At 44.4% G+C, this 15559-nt stretch overlaps 1 protein-coding gene across 4 annotated transcripts in view; it reads right to left on the bottom strand.

The window, feature by feature from the left end:
* Positions 1 to 219: 219 nt before the first annotated feature.
* LOC136440872 (myocardin-related transcription factor B-like) overlaps positions 220 to 15559 on the bottom strand; it is a 76818-nt gene continuing 61478 nt past the window's right edge. For 3 of the 4 annotated variants that reach the window (XM_066437023.1, XM_066437025.1, XM_066437027.1), the window contains 12 exons: positions 14419 to 14484; positions 11786 to 11841; positions 11474 to 11549; positions 10404 to 10562; positions 9462 to 9524; positions 7304 to 7653; positions 6905 to 7099; positions 6129 to 6209; positions 5703 to 5870; positions 3923 to 5404; positions 3451 to 3544; positions 220 to 3126 (listed from right to left, as the gene is read on the bottom strand). In XM_066437023.1, coding sequence (XP_066293120.1) covers positions 2471 to 3126; positions 3451 to 3544; positions 3923 to 5404; positions 5703 to 5870; positions 6129 to 6209; positions 6905 to 7099; positions 7304 to 7653; positions 9462 to 9524; positions 10404 to 10562; positions 11474 to 11549; positions 11786 to 11841; positions 14419 to 14484 — 3446 coding nt within the window. In that variant the 3' untranslated portion in view covers positions 220 to 2470. The remainder of the gene's footprint in view (positions 3127 to 3450; positions 3545 to 3922; positions 5405 to 5702; positions 5871 to 6128; positions 6210 to 6904; positions 7100 to 7303; positions 7654 to 9461; positions 9525 to 10403; positions 10563 to 11473; positions 11550 to 11785; positions 11842 to 14418; positions 14485 to 15559) is intronic. The other variant, XM_066437024.1, reaches the window with a different exon arrangement.

Here is a 15559-nt window from a genome sequence, read left to right as displayed (position 1 = left end):
TCCTACACAGTTTAATGGGCCCAGTTGAGTGTTTCACTAATTTCAATGGCCATCAATATATGTGGGGAGAGCACTTATATGTAAATATTTATGTTCATGTAGCAGATATATTACTCCCTTGTTGGCAGATATAAGATATGCTGTCATGCATCTTCGACAGTTTTCAACCTTAAATGTACAAACCTCAGCAGATAGTTGGAATAAAGTAATCGAGTCCGGTTCAGTTTTGTTGGCCCACTGAAGTGTCATTTATTACAATATGAATACAAGAGAACAATAATCCATAGATATCAACTCACTAATAATGCACAGCCTTTCTATGTACATGAATAGTTTACAAAACCTACATTGACGTAACAGTATTTTTTTTCTTCAATGGAAATTTATGGCCCAATCACATTGGTATTACATAGTACAGTTCATAATACAGCTAGTCAAAAACACTTTCTTTTGTCTCTTTTGTTGACCAGTACAAATGGCTAGTATGTGTCACACTCTGAAACACATCATGAGAGCTAGATTATAGTCTTTAGCCCAAGCAAACTCTACACTACAAACAGAAGCCTTAAAGTGAAACACTTCCAGCAGGTCACCGCAAGTCCTTTGTATCAAATGCTACTCTTATATTGGCTACATAAGATTTTTTAAGAAGTACAAACCCACTGTTAAGTGCCTGGTGTAGAACAGAACCCTCCCTTTAGAGACGTGATTGTCGTTATCAAAACTCACATCTATCTTGTACTGAGACATTGCAGGTTAGATGGTAGCTATACTAGTTATAATGTTGGTTCAGAGGGAGGAGGGCATATGATGTACAATGTATCTGCAATGTTCTCCGATTACTTTCTCTGACTGAATGACAGCAAACACAACACTCAAGGGAAATTTTGTTCAGTTCTGTTCTGTGAACATCGTATCTTCTATCTGGGCAAAGAATCCATTTTTGTGTGATCCTCCTATCACACAGGATGTACATATTTCTCCTCTGTTGCATAGCATTATATCTTTGATACAGATTTCATCACAACCTAGTACAGATGTTTTGTAGAACTGCTATTGCTTTAGTTGAAGTGTTACAACCGTTAACCAGAAAGGCTGTTTCTGTTGCACTATTGCTCACATTCCTTTGTCTGCTGTCATTCTAGTCTTATGAAGTCATTTCATATAAAAAAAAGTATGTATTTAGAAAGAAAATGATAAATTCTAACTTTCTACAGAAACAAAGAATAATGTCTGCAGAATGGAATGTTCGTTAAAATGTAAAATTCTGCTTACACACAAAAAGCTGTATTCTTTTCTTGTCTGTACCTATATTGGTTCAGTGTTGGTTTACTGTGATCACAATTTGCTCAAGCTAGACATCTGCTTTAAGGAAAGAAGAAATGAAAAGGTCTTGCAACAAATACATTTGATTCTCCCTCAAGTGTTTTTTTATCACTGTTCTGACAATGGTACAGTCAGATTTAACCTTTCACCCTTGACCCCGAGGTTTGCCAGCAAACGGGAGGGTTTGTGTCTTGGCACCGAGTCTGTGCTACGTCACACCAGTGCAAATATTCAAACCAACGACACAGCCACAGACTAGCACCAAGCTATGGAATCATACAGGTTCGTGTTGGTCTCAAGGCCAATGCACACAAACAAAACAGACCGTAATGCCTAATGTTACAACTTTATACATGCTGTCAATACAAAAAAAATGTCTTCTGCTTTTGCATTGCTAACTGACTACACAGAGAGTTATGTCTAAAGAGGTTTATCAGGGCACCCAGGTTGAAATCCCAACATACTAGAAGGCTGTTCGCCATGGAAGCACAGGGAGTTTGGTGCCATCAGCTTTCCTTTTCACAGCTTTTCACAGTTGCAAATAGGCTTGACAAATATGCTAGATATTGTAATGGATACAAACCTACTGAATACCACAATGTGGTGATACAATCACCAGAGAAAACTCTACATGCTGGAACAGAAGCCGACATCAACACCAACATCACAGGAGGGATAAAGGCTACTGGGGTAGCCTAGGCTAAAGCTATATCATACACACCAATGTACTGGACCATCATAGCAAAAATAAGTACGAGAGCTTCTCGTAGCAAAAAAGATATTTTCACTTAGAAGTATTTACAGTTTTGTTCAGAGTCCGTTCCATCTTACAGTCACCTACCCCTACCAGTACACGTAGTTCAAATTATCAACAACTTCCAGTTTCTACTGATCCACCAAGATACAGAGCATCAAAAGCCACTGTCCGTTCATTGGGGAGACTTCCCTCAACATTTACTGCCACATTTTATCTACAAATACTTCGTACAAAAGTTACTCTTTCCGTGACGTTTGGCGATCACACTGAATTCATCGGGCAACTCCTGAAAGCCCACAGTTATACATACGTTATTCCCTCGTACTGTACAAGTGACGGACAGTGGCATTCAAGAGCACTGTAAAACGGAGGACGTTGCATCGTGCGCTACATTCTCAAGCTGCTTCCTTCCAGATGCTCTAACGTGGGTGTGTTCAGGTCACCCGACTCAAACAGGTCCATAGGGAAGCTAGAGGGAGGGTTGGCACTGAGTGGTGTAAGGCCCGTGGAGGGAAGCATCAGGTCCAACCAGTTCAAGTCGTCCCCCTCGAAGTTGATCCCGCTGGTGGGGGGCGTGCCCATGGACAGGTTGGGGTCGGAGCCGGTGCTGGTGTCCATCTGGCTCATCTGTTGGTCGAAGTTCTTGTCCTGGGGCAGCTCGGGGGCCGGGTGGTTGCCGGCCGGCTCTGAGATGGACCGCATGTAGTGGTTGCTGTTGTCGGGGATGACGTTGATCTCGGGCAGGTGGTTTTGCTGGCCGAAGTTGGTGTGAGGTATGTTGAGAGGGGGCGGGGGAATTCTGTTGATGGATGGCTGGTGGGAGGGGGACGTGGCCGGGGAAGGGGTGCCGGTACTGTGGGGAGGAGCTATCGAGCTGGGAGGGGCGGGGCTGTTGTGGGGGGAGGGTGTGCTAGAGGGGGGTGGGGCCACTTTGTTGGGGGGTGGGGCCACAGTGTTAGGGGGGCTAACTGTGTTGTGTGTTGAACTTCCGGGTTGGTCTTTTGGTGTTGGAGGGGGCTCCAGGGCTGCACTAGGAGGCAAGTCTGTAGAAAAAACAACAACAACACAAAACTGTTAACTCTTTTGCAGTCCATGTCAATCTATTTCCTTCCAAAGATATGCCACAAGCTAGATTAGGCTATGTTGTCAGTTCACCACTCCTGTGGCAGGGTCATCCCTGTCAGTGCCTGGTAATGTCGAGTCTGGATTTCAAGATTTCTAAATTAATCATCCGCAAATCTGACATCAAAAAGAACGCACAAGAAGGAAGTGATAACAGAACAAAGGATGAAGCTCAATAAATATATGAACCATTATCTGTTGCAGACAAGGACAGACACGGTTTCATAACAGCAGAAAAGACTGACCTCCATGTTCAATAAGGATCTCCAGTAAATCGTCCATCTGCTGGGATCGCATGGTCTGGGAGATCGTAGTCTGGGTCCCAGACACAGTAGAGGGCTGTGGAGGAAACAACAAAATTCTCTCAGACAACTACATTTTGTACTTGGAAAGCATACAAATTTACTGAAAGCTCTTTTGCAACTATCGTATATAATATATTCAATTATCATATACAATATACATATACAATGTTTGTGTTATATGTAAATGTCTGTATATTTGGAGGTTAACAGTTGACAACCCGACTCAGAGCTGATGAAGGAGTGGTGGATGCCACCCGAAAGCTACTCAAGCTGCAACATTTTAGTCTTGAGTATCAGTTTAATTCTTCAATATTTCTATGTATATTTGTTGTTTTTAATATGGGCCCTGGGCCTAATGCAAAGAATGAATAAAATATAACCATACGTGGAGGTGTAAATAAAATGTGCTTACCTGCGTGCAAGACACATTGAAGTTTTGTCTCTGTCTCAGGGCCTCCTGGTAGTTTGGAGGAGGAGCCATCTGGTCTAACATTGGGTTGGTTGGCGAGCGGTGCATGAAGGTAAACTGTGGCTTTGCCTCCACAGGCGAGCTTGGTGTTGACATTGACTTGCTGCTCTCTGATGTAGCAGGGTTTGGTGCTGTGAAGCGGAATGGCTGCATGTTGGGCGGTGCACTGGGGAAGGACTGGATGTGACCAGCCTGTTGTTGTGGCTGCTGGAAGAAGGCGACAAGGTTGGGTTTGATGTCCTGGGGTGGGGGCGGGGGTTGGAACTGATGGGCCTGGGGCTGGGCCTGGCTCTGAGGTGGCTGGGCTTGAAGGAACTGGTTATGGTTAAGGAACTGATTTGAGAACTGCTGCTGCTGCTGTTGTTGTTGCTGCTGCTGTGGTGATGGCTGTTGTTGTTGTTGGTGTTGTTGTTTTTGTTGTTGCTGCTGCTGCAGTTGCTGCTGTTGTTGCTGCAGTTGTTGTTGTTGTTGCTGCTGCTGCTGTATCTGCGCCACAGTCTGGCCCTGCTGCTGCTGGAGCTGCTGCAGCTGCTGCAGCTGCTCCTGGTGCTGCCGGATCTTCTGCTGCAGCTGGGCGTGGATCTGCTGCTTCTGCTGCTGCCGCTCCTGCTGGTACTGGATCATGGCCAGCTTCTGCTGGTCCTGCTGCTGGTTGATCTGAGCCTGGACAGGGTTGAAGTTCTGCGGGGCGTGCGGCATGAGGTTGGGAGGGGGCGGCGGAGGGGGTGGTGGAATGCTGTCCCCCTCCTGCTGGGACACAGGGGGGAATTGGAAATGAGTTGGCTGGAAGGTGAGCTGCTGGTGCTGCTGGATTATTCTCTGGGACATCTCCAGCTTCCTCTGCAGGTCCTCGATGGTTTTCTGCTGCTGCTTGACGATGTCCTCCTGTGACTGTGGGGAGGCGTCCAGCAGATCCATCATGTCAATGTCCAGCTCAAACTGGCTGTTGCTGTTCATGTCTATGTCCATGGGGGCAGTAGAATTTGGTCTAGACAGTCCTGGGGCTGTCTGCCCCTGCGCCCCAGGGTTTTCCTGCCCCTGCTGCCCTTGAGGAATGAGACCATGGAATGATGTAGGCTGCTGAGCCATGGTATCTATGGTACCAGAGGTGGCGATGACAGTCATCGTGCTCTGACTACTGTCATCGCTGGCACTACTGGGGAGTCCTATTGTAGAGTTTATGGAGGTGCTGAGCATAGAGCTGGACTCCTCGGTTATACTCTGGGCAGGCTGGAGAGGCTGGATGGTTGGCAGTGACAGGTTCACACTGGCAGGCTCCCCGGCCGTGGTGGTCGTCAGGGTCTGTCCCATGGTTACAGGTGCAGTCGTGATGTCAGCGTATGGTTTGAGTCTCTCCATTAACTGGTTTTTGGTGCCTGATACAGGCAGACCCCGGGCTCTTGCCTCTTCTTTCAGCTCTGCCACCTAGAATGGAGACAAAAGGGAAGACAGTGAGCGAGGGAGTGAAAGGAGACCTGCTGGCAACTAGGAGGTAGTACATTTTTTCCTGTCTGCAGATTTCAGTTGGTCACAGAAGAAGGCACCCATACAACTACAGATGAAGGCTAGTTAGCTGGTAAACAGGGGAACACATTCATTGAGCAAAGTGCTTACATGCATCAATGCCCATATCTTCTTGAGGACATATTTTGCTTTAAATGCTTGTGTTACTGACAGTTTACGTTTAGCCTTTAACAAGTAACCCAGTGTCATTTCTCCCTACCTTCATGTCTTCTAGGTTTGACAAGCCCCCCTTCTTGCCCGTTGTAGTAGTTGTGCTTGTGCTGCTGGCCTGTGTGGTGGTGACTGTTGTGCTGGTTGGCAGTTTCTCACTAGTTTTAGCCGGTGCTGGCTGGATGGGCTGGTACTGCTGTCCATACTGACTCATCACCTGTAGAAGCACATGGAAAACAACACGGTGGTTATTCAAGGTTGAAAAATTGCAAGGAAGTTGTCACGGAGATCTCAACTCCTTCCAGAAAGGACAAATTTGCAGATGTGCACGCCAAAGGAATGGGATGTGTTAATCTGGCTACTGCAATGCATTGTGGGTTACTGGACTGAGCTGAGTAAAGCGCCACCATGCAGACTTGTCTGGTACTGGCCGGAAGAGACTCAGTCCAAAAGGATCAGAAGTGTCTAAACTCACAAAATGAAATTCCAGTGGCTGGGAAGGGTTACTGTCCTCAGCATCCTGGGTTTGTTGGTGCTCAGCCCAAAAGTGCTGATCCTGAAAGGGACAGCTGTTTGGTCATTCACATTTTGTGTCCACGGAACGGCAAATGGCAAGCTTAGACACAGTTAAAGACAGAGAGAAGGTAGCAGGATTAAAGTAGGGGATATACAAGGGGGCTGTGGCAAAGAAATCACACTGTAGAATGTCCAACAGCACTGCTCATTTAGTGTATGGATGTAGGTGACTCATAATCTGTGCGCTGATGACATGGATCTTAAGACAGAGACTTTTCAACCTCGTACACCAGCAGGGACGAAGACAGGTTACTTGTCAGACCATACTGCCCGTTTGGTACGGCTTCCACAGCTGTTTCCTTCTGTTCTGGGGCAGTATAATCTGATCGGAAGTCACCTACAGAGGCCTCTCCATAAGTAGAGTGTAATGATGTGATGTGATATGATCACAGTGATATTTACATGTGGGATTGCTGTAGTCATATCTGTCAATGTGTTACCTGTTTTCTTTCTTAAATAGTCAAATAGACACAGGGCTGCTACTCTATATTCTTTTCTTGCCTTTCAAAAATTATTAATCAGTTTTCATTTACTGAAACATAACAAATGTCACATGACACATAACCATAATATTAGGAATATAAAGTTGTAGTCAACTGCGACATTCACATGTCCCAACATCTGTGTGCTTCAGCTCTCGGAGCTGCTGCAGATCTAGTTGCTATGACAACCCACCTGCAGCTGGAGGAAGAGCTGTTGTTGCTGCAGGAGGATCTGGTAGCGTGTGTCCATGGCCGGCTGTGGGGACGGCTGGGCGTTCTTCTGGTTGGGGGGAATGTACTGGTGATACTTCAGCTTCTTGGGCTTGGGCGGCTTCTCCTTCTGCTTCTTCTTGGAAGGACGTGGAGACGCCGACACCTGCTTACCACCCTTTAGAACAGAGAACAACGGTGTGAGTGAATGGCTCAACACAGGCACCTTGCACAACACCCAAGTGGATAAACCTAAAGATTATTAATGTTTCTCCTACAAGAACTAATAATCTACATTACATATTTGGCTGCAGGGGACCTATCACAGCATTGATGAATATCATCTCTGTTACTGTAAATGTACATGGGGTGTGTGACACACCTTGCCTATCGCCTGAGTGGTGGAGGTGCTGGTCTTCATACTGGCCACGCTCAGGGGAGACGTCACGTTCACCATCAGCCCATTCCCTGTGGTTGGCAGGGGGTAGGTAGCCATGACCGCCGACGTCACCGTGGGCATCTGGTCGGGTTTGTACGAGATGACGGTCTGCGCCGTCGGGGAAGACGACTCGTTCATCTTGAAGAGGACGGGGGCGGTGTCGGGCGGGGAGGGCACCCCGACAGACCCCTGAGACGACTGGGACTGCTGGGACATGGGCTGGTCCAGCTGGGGAGGGGACATGCTGTCAGCGCTGTCCTCATCCAACAACTCAGGCTTCTTGTACTCCAGATCTAAGGGAAACACACAACGGCGCTTTTACATGACTTTTTTACATCTCTTTTACATGTGACAGTACATCATGGTCCATATGAAGGAAAACCACAACAAACAAAGACACAGGCTACACATGGATAAGAGGAAAGATAACCAATTCAATAGCTGGACCTGGAGTTACCTTTACATGAATATGATATTCTGTACACTAGGCTGGTAGTGTGGTGGCTATTTTCTTTTGTAGATGGCAATTTGTTGTCCTTGGCTTAGATTGTGACACCACTGATGTCACTAAACCCATGACAGATGACAGATGAAGTTACCACACACGCAGGGACCCCCCATGAAACAACCATGACATCCAGTCTGTTTTAGGACAAAAGGTGGCCATCTATAATGACTGAGGATTCAAGGCAAACATTTATGAAGTATTGCAGGGGCATCCATATAGACGATGACCAAAAGAAAAGCCATGTTTCACACTTGTGATGCAACGAGAGTTTTCTTTTGGTATCCAGAATCAATAACACCTGTTCACTGGCTTGTCACAGTTGCTTGGCAACAGCTGACCCCATTGCCATGGCAACCCAGACACACCCACATTCCAGGTGCTGGTGATGCCCACACGAAACATCCCTCCATGCCGTTTCTTGGCATTCACTAAGCTGTTTTGGAATACGGGACTCATTCTTCGAAAACAAAATAGGAGACGAAAAGTCTCCACGATGGCAGTTCCCACCCTTACAGTCATACTGCCATGGAGTAAACCGATATCAAAGGGCACTTGCTGCCATCAAAGATACTCTAAAAATGACAGTTATTTTTCCAGCCGTCAATGAAGATCAGCTATATTTATCAAGTGTCGTTATATTTAGCAGTGTCAAATTCTTCACTCCTGTGACCGACATGATTTCGGCTCATTGGTAAATCTGTCACGCACACTTGTTGCGTGGCGCTGCCTGATTTCTGCACTAATCAGCAGTACGTGTAAGTGTTTCCAGGACAATAATTGGGCTAAATTCCTCATGCATACAGAAAATGTACACAGCAGCATAACCAGAGCAAGGACAGCATACAAGCAATATTTGAGTCATCGAAAACTTTCCTCACTACATTTAATGATAGTCTCATACCTTCTCTAAATGCCTGTCAGTCTCAAGGGAAACGACCTCACGTACAAACACTTGTGAGCAAACCGAAGCAATTCAAATTACTTTCTCCCAACATGTCATGATAATGTTGATACTGATATAATACAGGTGTCGTCCTGTGTCTTTTTGATCTGCACGATTCTCAGATCTTGTTCAGAAACATAAGCTACCTACTCCCCTTCTGACTGTCCCATGAACCCTAGAGAAGAATCTAGCAAGTGTCCTAATGGCAGCGGGGTTGATGACTCATCTTTCCCCTCCCCTCACCCTGGCACGGCTCCATCACAAACACAGATGCATGCCTATGGCCTTGTGGTAACAATATGTCTCTGACACTGTCTGCAGTGTACATGTTCATGGCAACCTCTTTTCATGTTTAGCAATTATTGGTTGTAAAACATGACAGTGATCGATCCAAATGTTTGGATACGTAGTATGCACGTATCAACAGGTTTTAGGTAATGACAAAAGAACAACAGTAATGCGAAAGTCACATCAACATTTTGTTTGGCTCTCAGATTCTTTAGGGTTGTATAAAGGGTTACTAGTATCTACAGAAGCCCCAAGGAATTGGGTGCACTTAACAAAATCTGTATTTCTTGTTTTTGACTAAAAGCCAAGCAAAAGAATTGGTGTGGCCTAACACAAGTTGACAAGAATAACATGTTAAGTACCTTCTTCAAACCACAAGTCATGGTTTTGCTGCCCTGCCTCCTCATGGTTTTGAAGTACACAACCTTTGTGGGGAGGGGGGCAAGAAATTAGTTACCTTCAAGTCAGACCTGTCATAGTGTCATACATTATAAGCTTTTGCTTCTTTTCATCAAAACACACAATTCCATAATGGGTGTGGTGTAAAATGTGCATGCAGGGACAGAGGAGACAGATTTCCATTTGAAAAACGAGACAGAACTTTTAATAAAAAGGTTATGCACAAAATGTAAGGAATCACAGCAGAAAAATCTTTGTAGAAAGAAGTAAAATGAAAAGTGAAAACTTTTGCAGAGAGGTGAATGTTTAGGAAGGTGGCAGCACACTGGTAAGTCATAACAGAAAGGTACTCAATAAGTTGGACACATTGGATGATGATAATGCCACATAATAATATTCAAACAGAAATATGAAATGATAGAATAAAGAAGGAAATGATGGGAAGCTGGACAGGTCTGTCGAGAACGTACAGTCATGATCATGCATGTTAGTTTTGTATGTAATAATTGCAATACATAATCTGAATGATCATCACCATCTAGAGAAATACAATCAACAGGAGACATCTCTGGAGAAAACCTAGTTTGCACAGCAAGAACCATAAAATTTAGACTGAAACACTAAAAGTATGACGACTTGATATTGTGCACAGTAGCGACATACAGATTTTTCCAGTGATATCCCCAGTAATTATAAGGAAAACATAGTGAGCAAGATGCAAGCATTGACTAACATATCATTCTGTGCATTTTACTTCATCTCCAAGTAGATGAGGGGAGGGAAAATAGTCACACCTTTTTACTCATGTCTTTTTTCTACATGTCTCCCCTACAAGGTAAAAGATGTACCACCCTCCTCACATCTGCTTGGAGATGGCTTCAATCTAAGTCACAAGTGGTACCTACCTTTCAAGGCTGCCTGTACAGCACTGTCCCCTAACACATTTTTCTCTACCAGTTCTAATGGTCCCGGGCGTTGGGCGAGCTTGTCGTTTAGATCATCCGCCAGACGAGCACGCTTCAACTTGTTCTGGTTAGCTTGCAGGGATGGGGCTATGTTCGTGTCTGGAAAAAGGATAAACATTTGTTAGATATGATATGCCAAGGCATGATGTTAAAGCTAAGCTGTTCCAGGTAAATTGAGGAAGACTTATGCAATAATAAGAGGTTACATATTCATAAAGCCATGTCCTAATTTACTTGTAAAGGTTAAGGAACTGAATTTATACAACTTTGCATTTTGAATCGTGTTCATCTATATCATGATGAAAGATATTTCAGTGCACCACCGTCAGGCTATCATCAACCTGGAAACCTCATTTGCATGACTGGTCAGGTACCGACCACAAACACATCCTGGGTAGGAAATCCTCACTTTTATTTCAAGAGTTGGTTTCCTGTGGCCGTGGCATATAGATAGGGCACCAGTGGCAGTTGATGACATCTTCATCATTCTCTGCCTGAATGGTTCATTTCAGTTTTACACAGAGAGGACACGTTACAGACGTCACTGACAGAGACTGTCCGACCTTATGTAATGTGGATGTTTGGAAAAGTGGGAAGATTCTACACTTAGCTGATAAGCACCTGATCTTCGTGTTGGTATAGAGTAAGTCACTGTTGTCTAACTCCTACACATCCTAAAGTGGTGTAAAGTCAGCTTGATTCCACTTCAAATAAATTCCCTAAGTCAGGTAAATGGAAGAATGCTACACAACCAGCAAAAGGTGCTTTTAACTTGGAGAAATGTTTATCCTGGGACGTTATTGAGAAATCTTCTCCCGGTCATAACATTGTCTGCTGTCATCTTTCTTCCACAAGCAAGAGATTTGGCTGGACCGCAACATTTCCTCAGACTTACCTGACGACAGGGAGATTAGGGTGTTGGGGGTTCGACAATCTGTGTAATCCCTGAAAATGGCAACAATCGGAGAAGGGAAAAGGGTGAGTCAGGGGAAGGGACACATTCCACTCACCCTGCAAGATGTGCTGCTGGATCAGCTCCTGTCTGTCTGGTCTGAGCCGGATCTTCCGCTGGAGCAAGTCTCCCGTCTGAAGGGAAAAATGGGAGAATTTAAAGACACTGTCACCTTCACCCTGGTATATGAAGTACAGAGTTTACAGGAAGATGGGACTAAAGACTTCATTACAGTACACTTGCTAGTGATTCTTGCTACAATAGCCATGCCCTTGATTGTTGCTGGCTTCCAAATCCATCCTTAATCCCTCTTTTCAAAGTTTTTTTTTGGTGAATAAAAGTTATCTTTTATCTCTCCTTCGTTGCTTACCTTAGCTCTTTCCAAGCTCTTCATCTGTTCATGGAAGGCAATAGGTGACTTGAGGGCTGAAAAAGATGACAAACAGATTATCACATTGTAACTAGAAAGTCTGATGACAACATAACTCAAGGAGACTGGCTAAAGCTGGCTAAACCCGGATTAACCCAGCAAACTTTCTACCTGACAACAACTCTCCAGCTATAATTTATTTACATAAACACTGCCTTATGGAGTCTTTTTTGCTCAATCTAATGAGACTGTAAGTTTTTGGGTAGGGAGCGACTTTAAGATAAAAATCCTGTTTAAGGTTTTTTGGTGTCAATAAACTCCTGGAATGAGGTTGGAGCAGACAAAACAAGGGTTTACTCAAGTTCAGCATCACTCACGCCTTGGCACCATCTTATCTTAGAACCTGTCCACCTCGTTCTCTGTTGTAAAACTGGATTTCTGTAACATCCTCATAAATGTCACCATTTTTCCTACTCATATTTCAGATGACGGATTAGACAAGTCATTAACTACATGTAGGTACAGGATAGACTGTATTGAGAGCTTCCAGCCCAACTGTAGTGACCCTGACCCTGAGTGGAAGGGAATCAACACAGGCACAGCACAGGCAAGAAAAACAAAGAACTGATCCTTAACACAACAGGGTGTAACTAGAGATGCCTGTGACATCATCGTGATTGACATGATCATACTTCTTTTGATCCTCTTCATCTGATTACGGAGGCATTCAGGAAGTATCCCTATCCCACACTGTTGTTTAGTTACACCACAGATGCAGCGTCTTCCCCGACTTCTGAGGGATTCCTCCAGAGTGTTTGTTTGCTGCGGAGGGAATCCTTAAGCCCCTACCTTGCCCCTATACCATTTCAACACCTCCCCTTTTGCTTATTTTTGTATTTACACTAAGACACTTGGTAGACACTTATATCTTGTCGGCAGCCTATCACTTGAAGACAGTTGTTAGCACAGAATGTCATAACATATACTGAATCTGAAGTGTCTGAAATTTAGTTTCCCAACCAGGGGACCGATTTCACAAAACATCCCTTAAGAGAAGCTGCTTATAAAGACGTGTTGTACCATACAAGACTTTGATTTTCCCAACCTCCAAACGACAGTGAACTTCACCATATGAGCAACTGTGTCATCTTGTCGGCAGAAACGACCTTCGGTCAGACGAGGTCCTCAGAACCAGCCGTGTTGACCTGCCAGCAACTACATGTCTGACATACATGTTACACTGCTGTGTCTCCTATATATAGTGTACGACATTTGCTTTGGATCCTGTCCATGTTGTTCATTTCCCAGCTAGAAGTCCCGATGATTCACATAGACTGTCCTATACCAATGAATGATGAGCTGGCACACTTGTTGTCTTTCTGTAAGGAGAGGGCTTAAGACAAGGAATCTTATCTCCTTGGTGTGGCTCTCCTCTTCATGCCTGGACTTCCTACATCCTCCCCGACCAGATAAAACGATCTCAGGTCAAGCGTGACCCAATTACTCCAATTATACTATCATTTTGGAAGAAAATTATCATCAGCACATTTCTTCTATTATCACATTGTCATAGTAGTATGGGTCCTGAGATGACAATTTTTTTTTTCAAGTACAGTATTCTTACAACATGCTCTCTCCAACATTGAAGGAAAGTGACTCTTAATGAGTCTTATGTCCAGTGGTAGTTGTGGCTTCCTTATGGTTGGGGCATCCTCCCAGGGGGTTTTGGGTTCCCTTGGGGGTGGGGATTTCCCCCAGGGGTCCAGCCAGTCTCCTACCACAGCCTTCCTGTCTGGGCTTCCCCTTACTAATCCTCAACATCATAATTTGTCACTCAGGGCTGCAACCTGCCATCACCTGTTGTCCCTGGCTCAAACTGGCCTGGCATTTCTTCAAACTGGCCTAACACTCCGCCCAATACTGGTTGCCTCTACTTGTCTGGTAAGATATTCTACTTCAAGTCGTGCCAACTACAAGTTTTGTATGCCAACACAGTTGAAGTTCTTACACATTTCCAACCAGTACTGTCAATACTCCCAACACATTCCATACCAGCTTCATGGTCTTAAAATTGTCCCATCTTTCATGTTGATAGAACCACTGTTTAATTGATGGATTCACAAATCAACTTCTTCTATTTTCGATTTCCCCATCAGTAATGTTTTAACAGTAAACTTTCCACTTGACTGGAAACAGAACAGTTTGAAGGCTGTACGTCACTGCAGCGTTTATCTCTTAGTGAACATCCTACGTAATACTTGTCAACTGAGCAACCTGCTGGCACCTGTTCGGGCTCCCTCACACCAACCCAACACCATCATTGATCACAGCTCCCCAGGAACAAATTGAAACTGTACGATCATTCCTGCCCTCCGTGGAATGGGAGGAATGACCAACCAAAGGGCAGGATTCTCATACCCTTGACTTTGATTACAGCAAATTGTATGCTACTGGGACAGGTTTCAAACTCATTCACACTTCTCTTGGGTTACAGTTTCAAGCTGCCAGCTTGCACAACAGCTTTGCATATACTGGTGCTTACTTTTTTTCTAGTAATATTATCTAAAACCTATCGCAGTGCATTTATGCCTACACATAAAGGAAGCAATCTCTTAAAAGTTGACTGTACTTACGAGGCATGATGCCCTGGTTGACAAGAACATCTCTTGGTCGCCGTGACAACAGCTTTCTCTCCAGTGCTGTGAATAGAAAGAGTCAAAGGTCAGGTCTGTCAGGATACTCATATATTTGATATCCTGGAGCCAAACTCCAAGTATTTGAGAAGAATGTGAAGAAGAGTAAGATATCCTTGAGTTGAAACATAACTCTGTAGTATAGCCGTAAACGTGATGATTTCCTGCTATTTTCGCATGGTGGCAATACATTGTGGCATGATGACGCGGATTGATGGCTTTGCATTCATTTGGCCTGGTTTGGTTTGGTTTAGTCTTTTTTACCTGCACAAAGCAGCATTGTCAACTTTCAAGTTGTAAATGGACACTAAATCAATTCAGAATGTTAACGTTGGGTAACCTAAATTCGCGGGGTACTTAAATTCGGGATTTTTCGAAAACGGGGTATTTAGGGATATGTGCTAGATGCAACATAAGTAATACCGCTAGAAATGCAAACATGCCAGACTTACATATTCAGAACACTGTCTGAAAAGCTTCGATAAGCATGGATTATAAGGCGACGAGGTCAAAAACTCTCCGTCCCTTATTGGAACAGTCTGAGGACTTCGTGGGAGACTTAAACAACATGGTTGTCGGCTGGTTTATAAGAAAAATGTCACATCCGATTCCTGCTCAACACAATTATTTACAAGACAACTTATTACAATCTCTTTTGCTAACCTGCAACTGGATTCTAAGTGTGATCAATCATCAAAACTCCTCTCTGTTGCTACAACCTACGGCACGTGTATTTTCCCGCCGCCATATTGTTAACCAGAATCCTGTTGTCAAGCAGACGACAAAGGTTTGTGAGGAACACTTTTTTGTCTAAATGCTGCGTGTGATAGTGGACTGAGGAAGATATTTTCCTCAAAGTTTGCTCCTAACACAACAAGGAACACATGGACATAGTAGTATTACCATTGCTACGGCATCGAGCTAACTTCCCATGAATAATGTAACGTTACACGTTGCCCGATGATGACGATGGGCCGACTTTGAGTGAAGTTCTACCGACTCAACACACGGGTTGTACCCGAACTGGCCTGATGTGTGCGGTATGGCCGTTTTTTCGTGTATTTTTTTTACTTGGACACGT

Source organism: Branchiostoma lanceolatum, chromosome 8 (assembly GCF_035083965.1).
Source record: "Branchiostoma lanceolatum isolate klBraLanc5 chromosome 8, klBraLanc5.hap2, whole genome shotgun sequence".
Classification (NCBI taxonomy): domain Eukaryota; kingdom Metazoa; phylum Chordata; class Leptocardii; order Amphioxiformes; family Branchiostomatidae; genus Branchiostoma; species Branchiostoma lanceolatum.
Note: the sequence above shows the minus strand (reverse complement) of the source record. Positions and strands in the feature narration are given on the sequence as shown.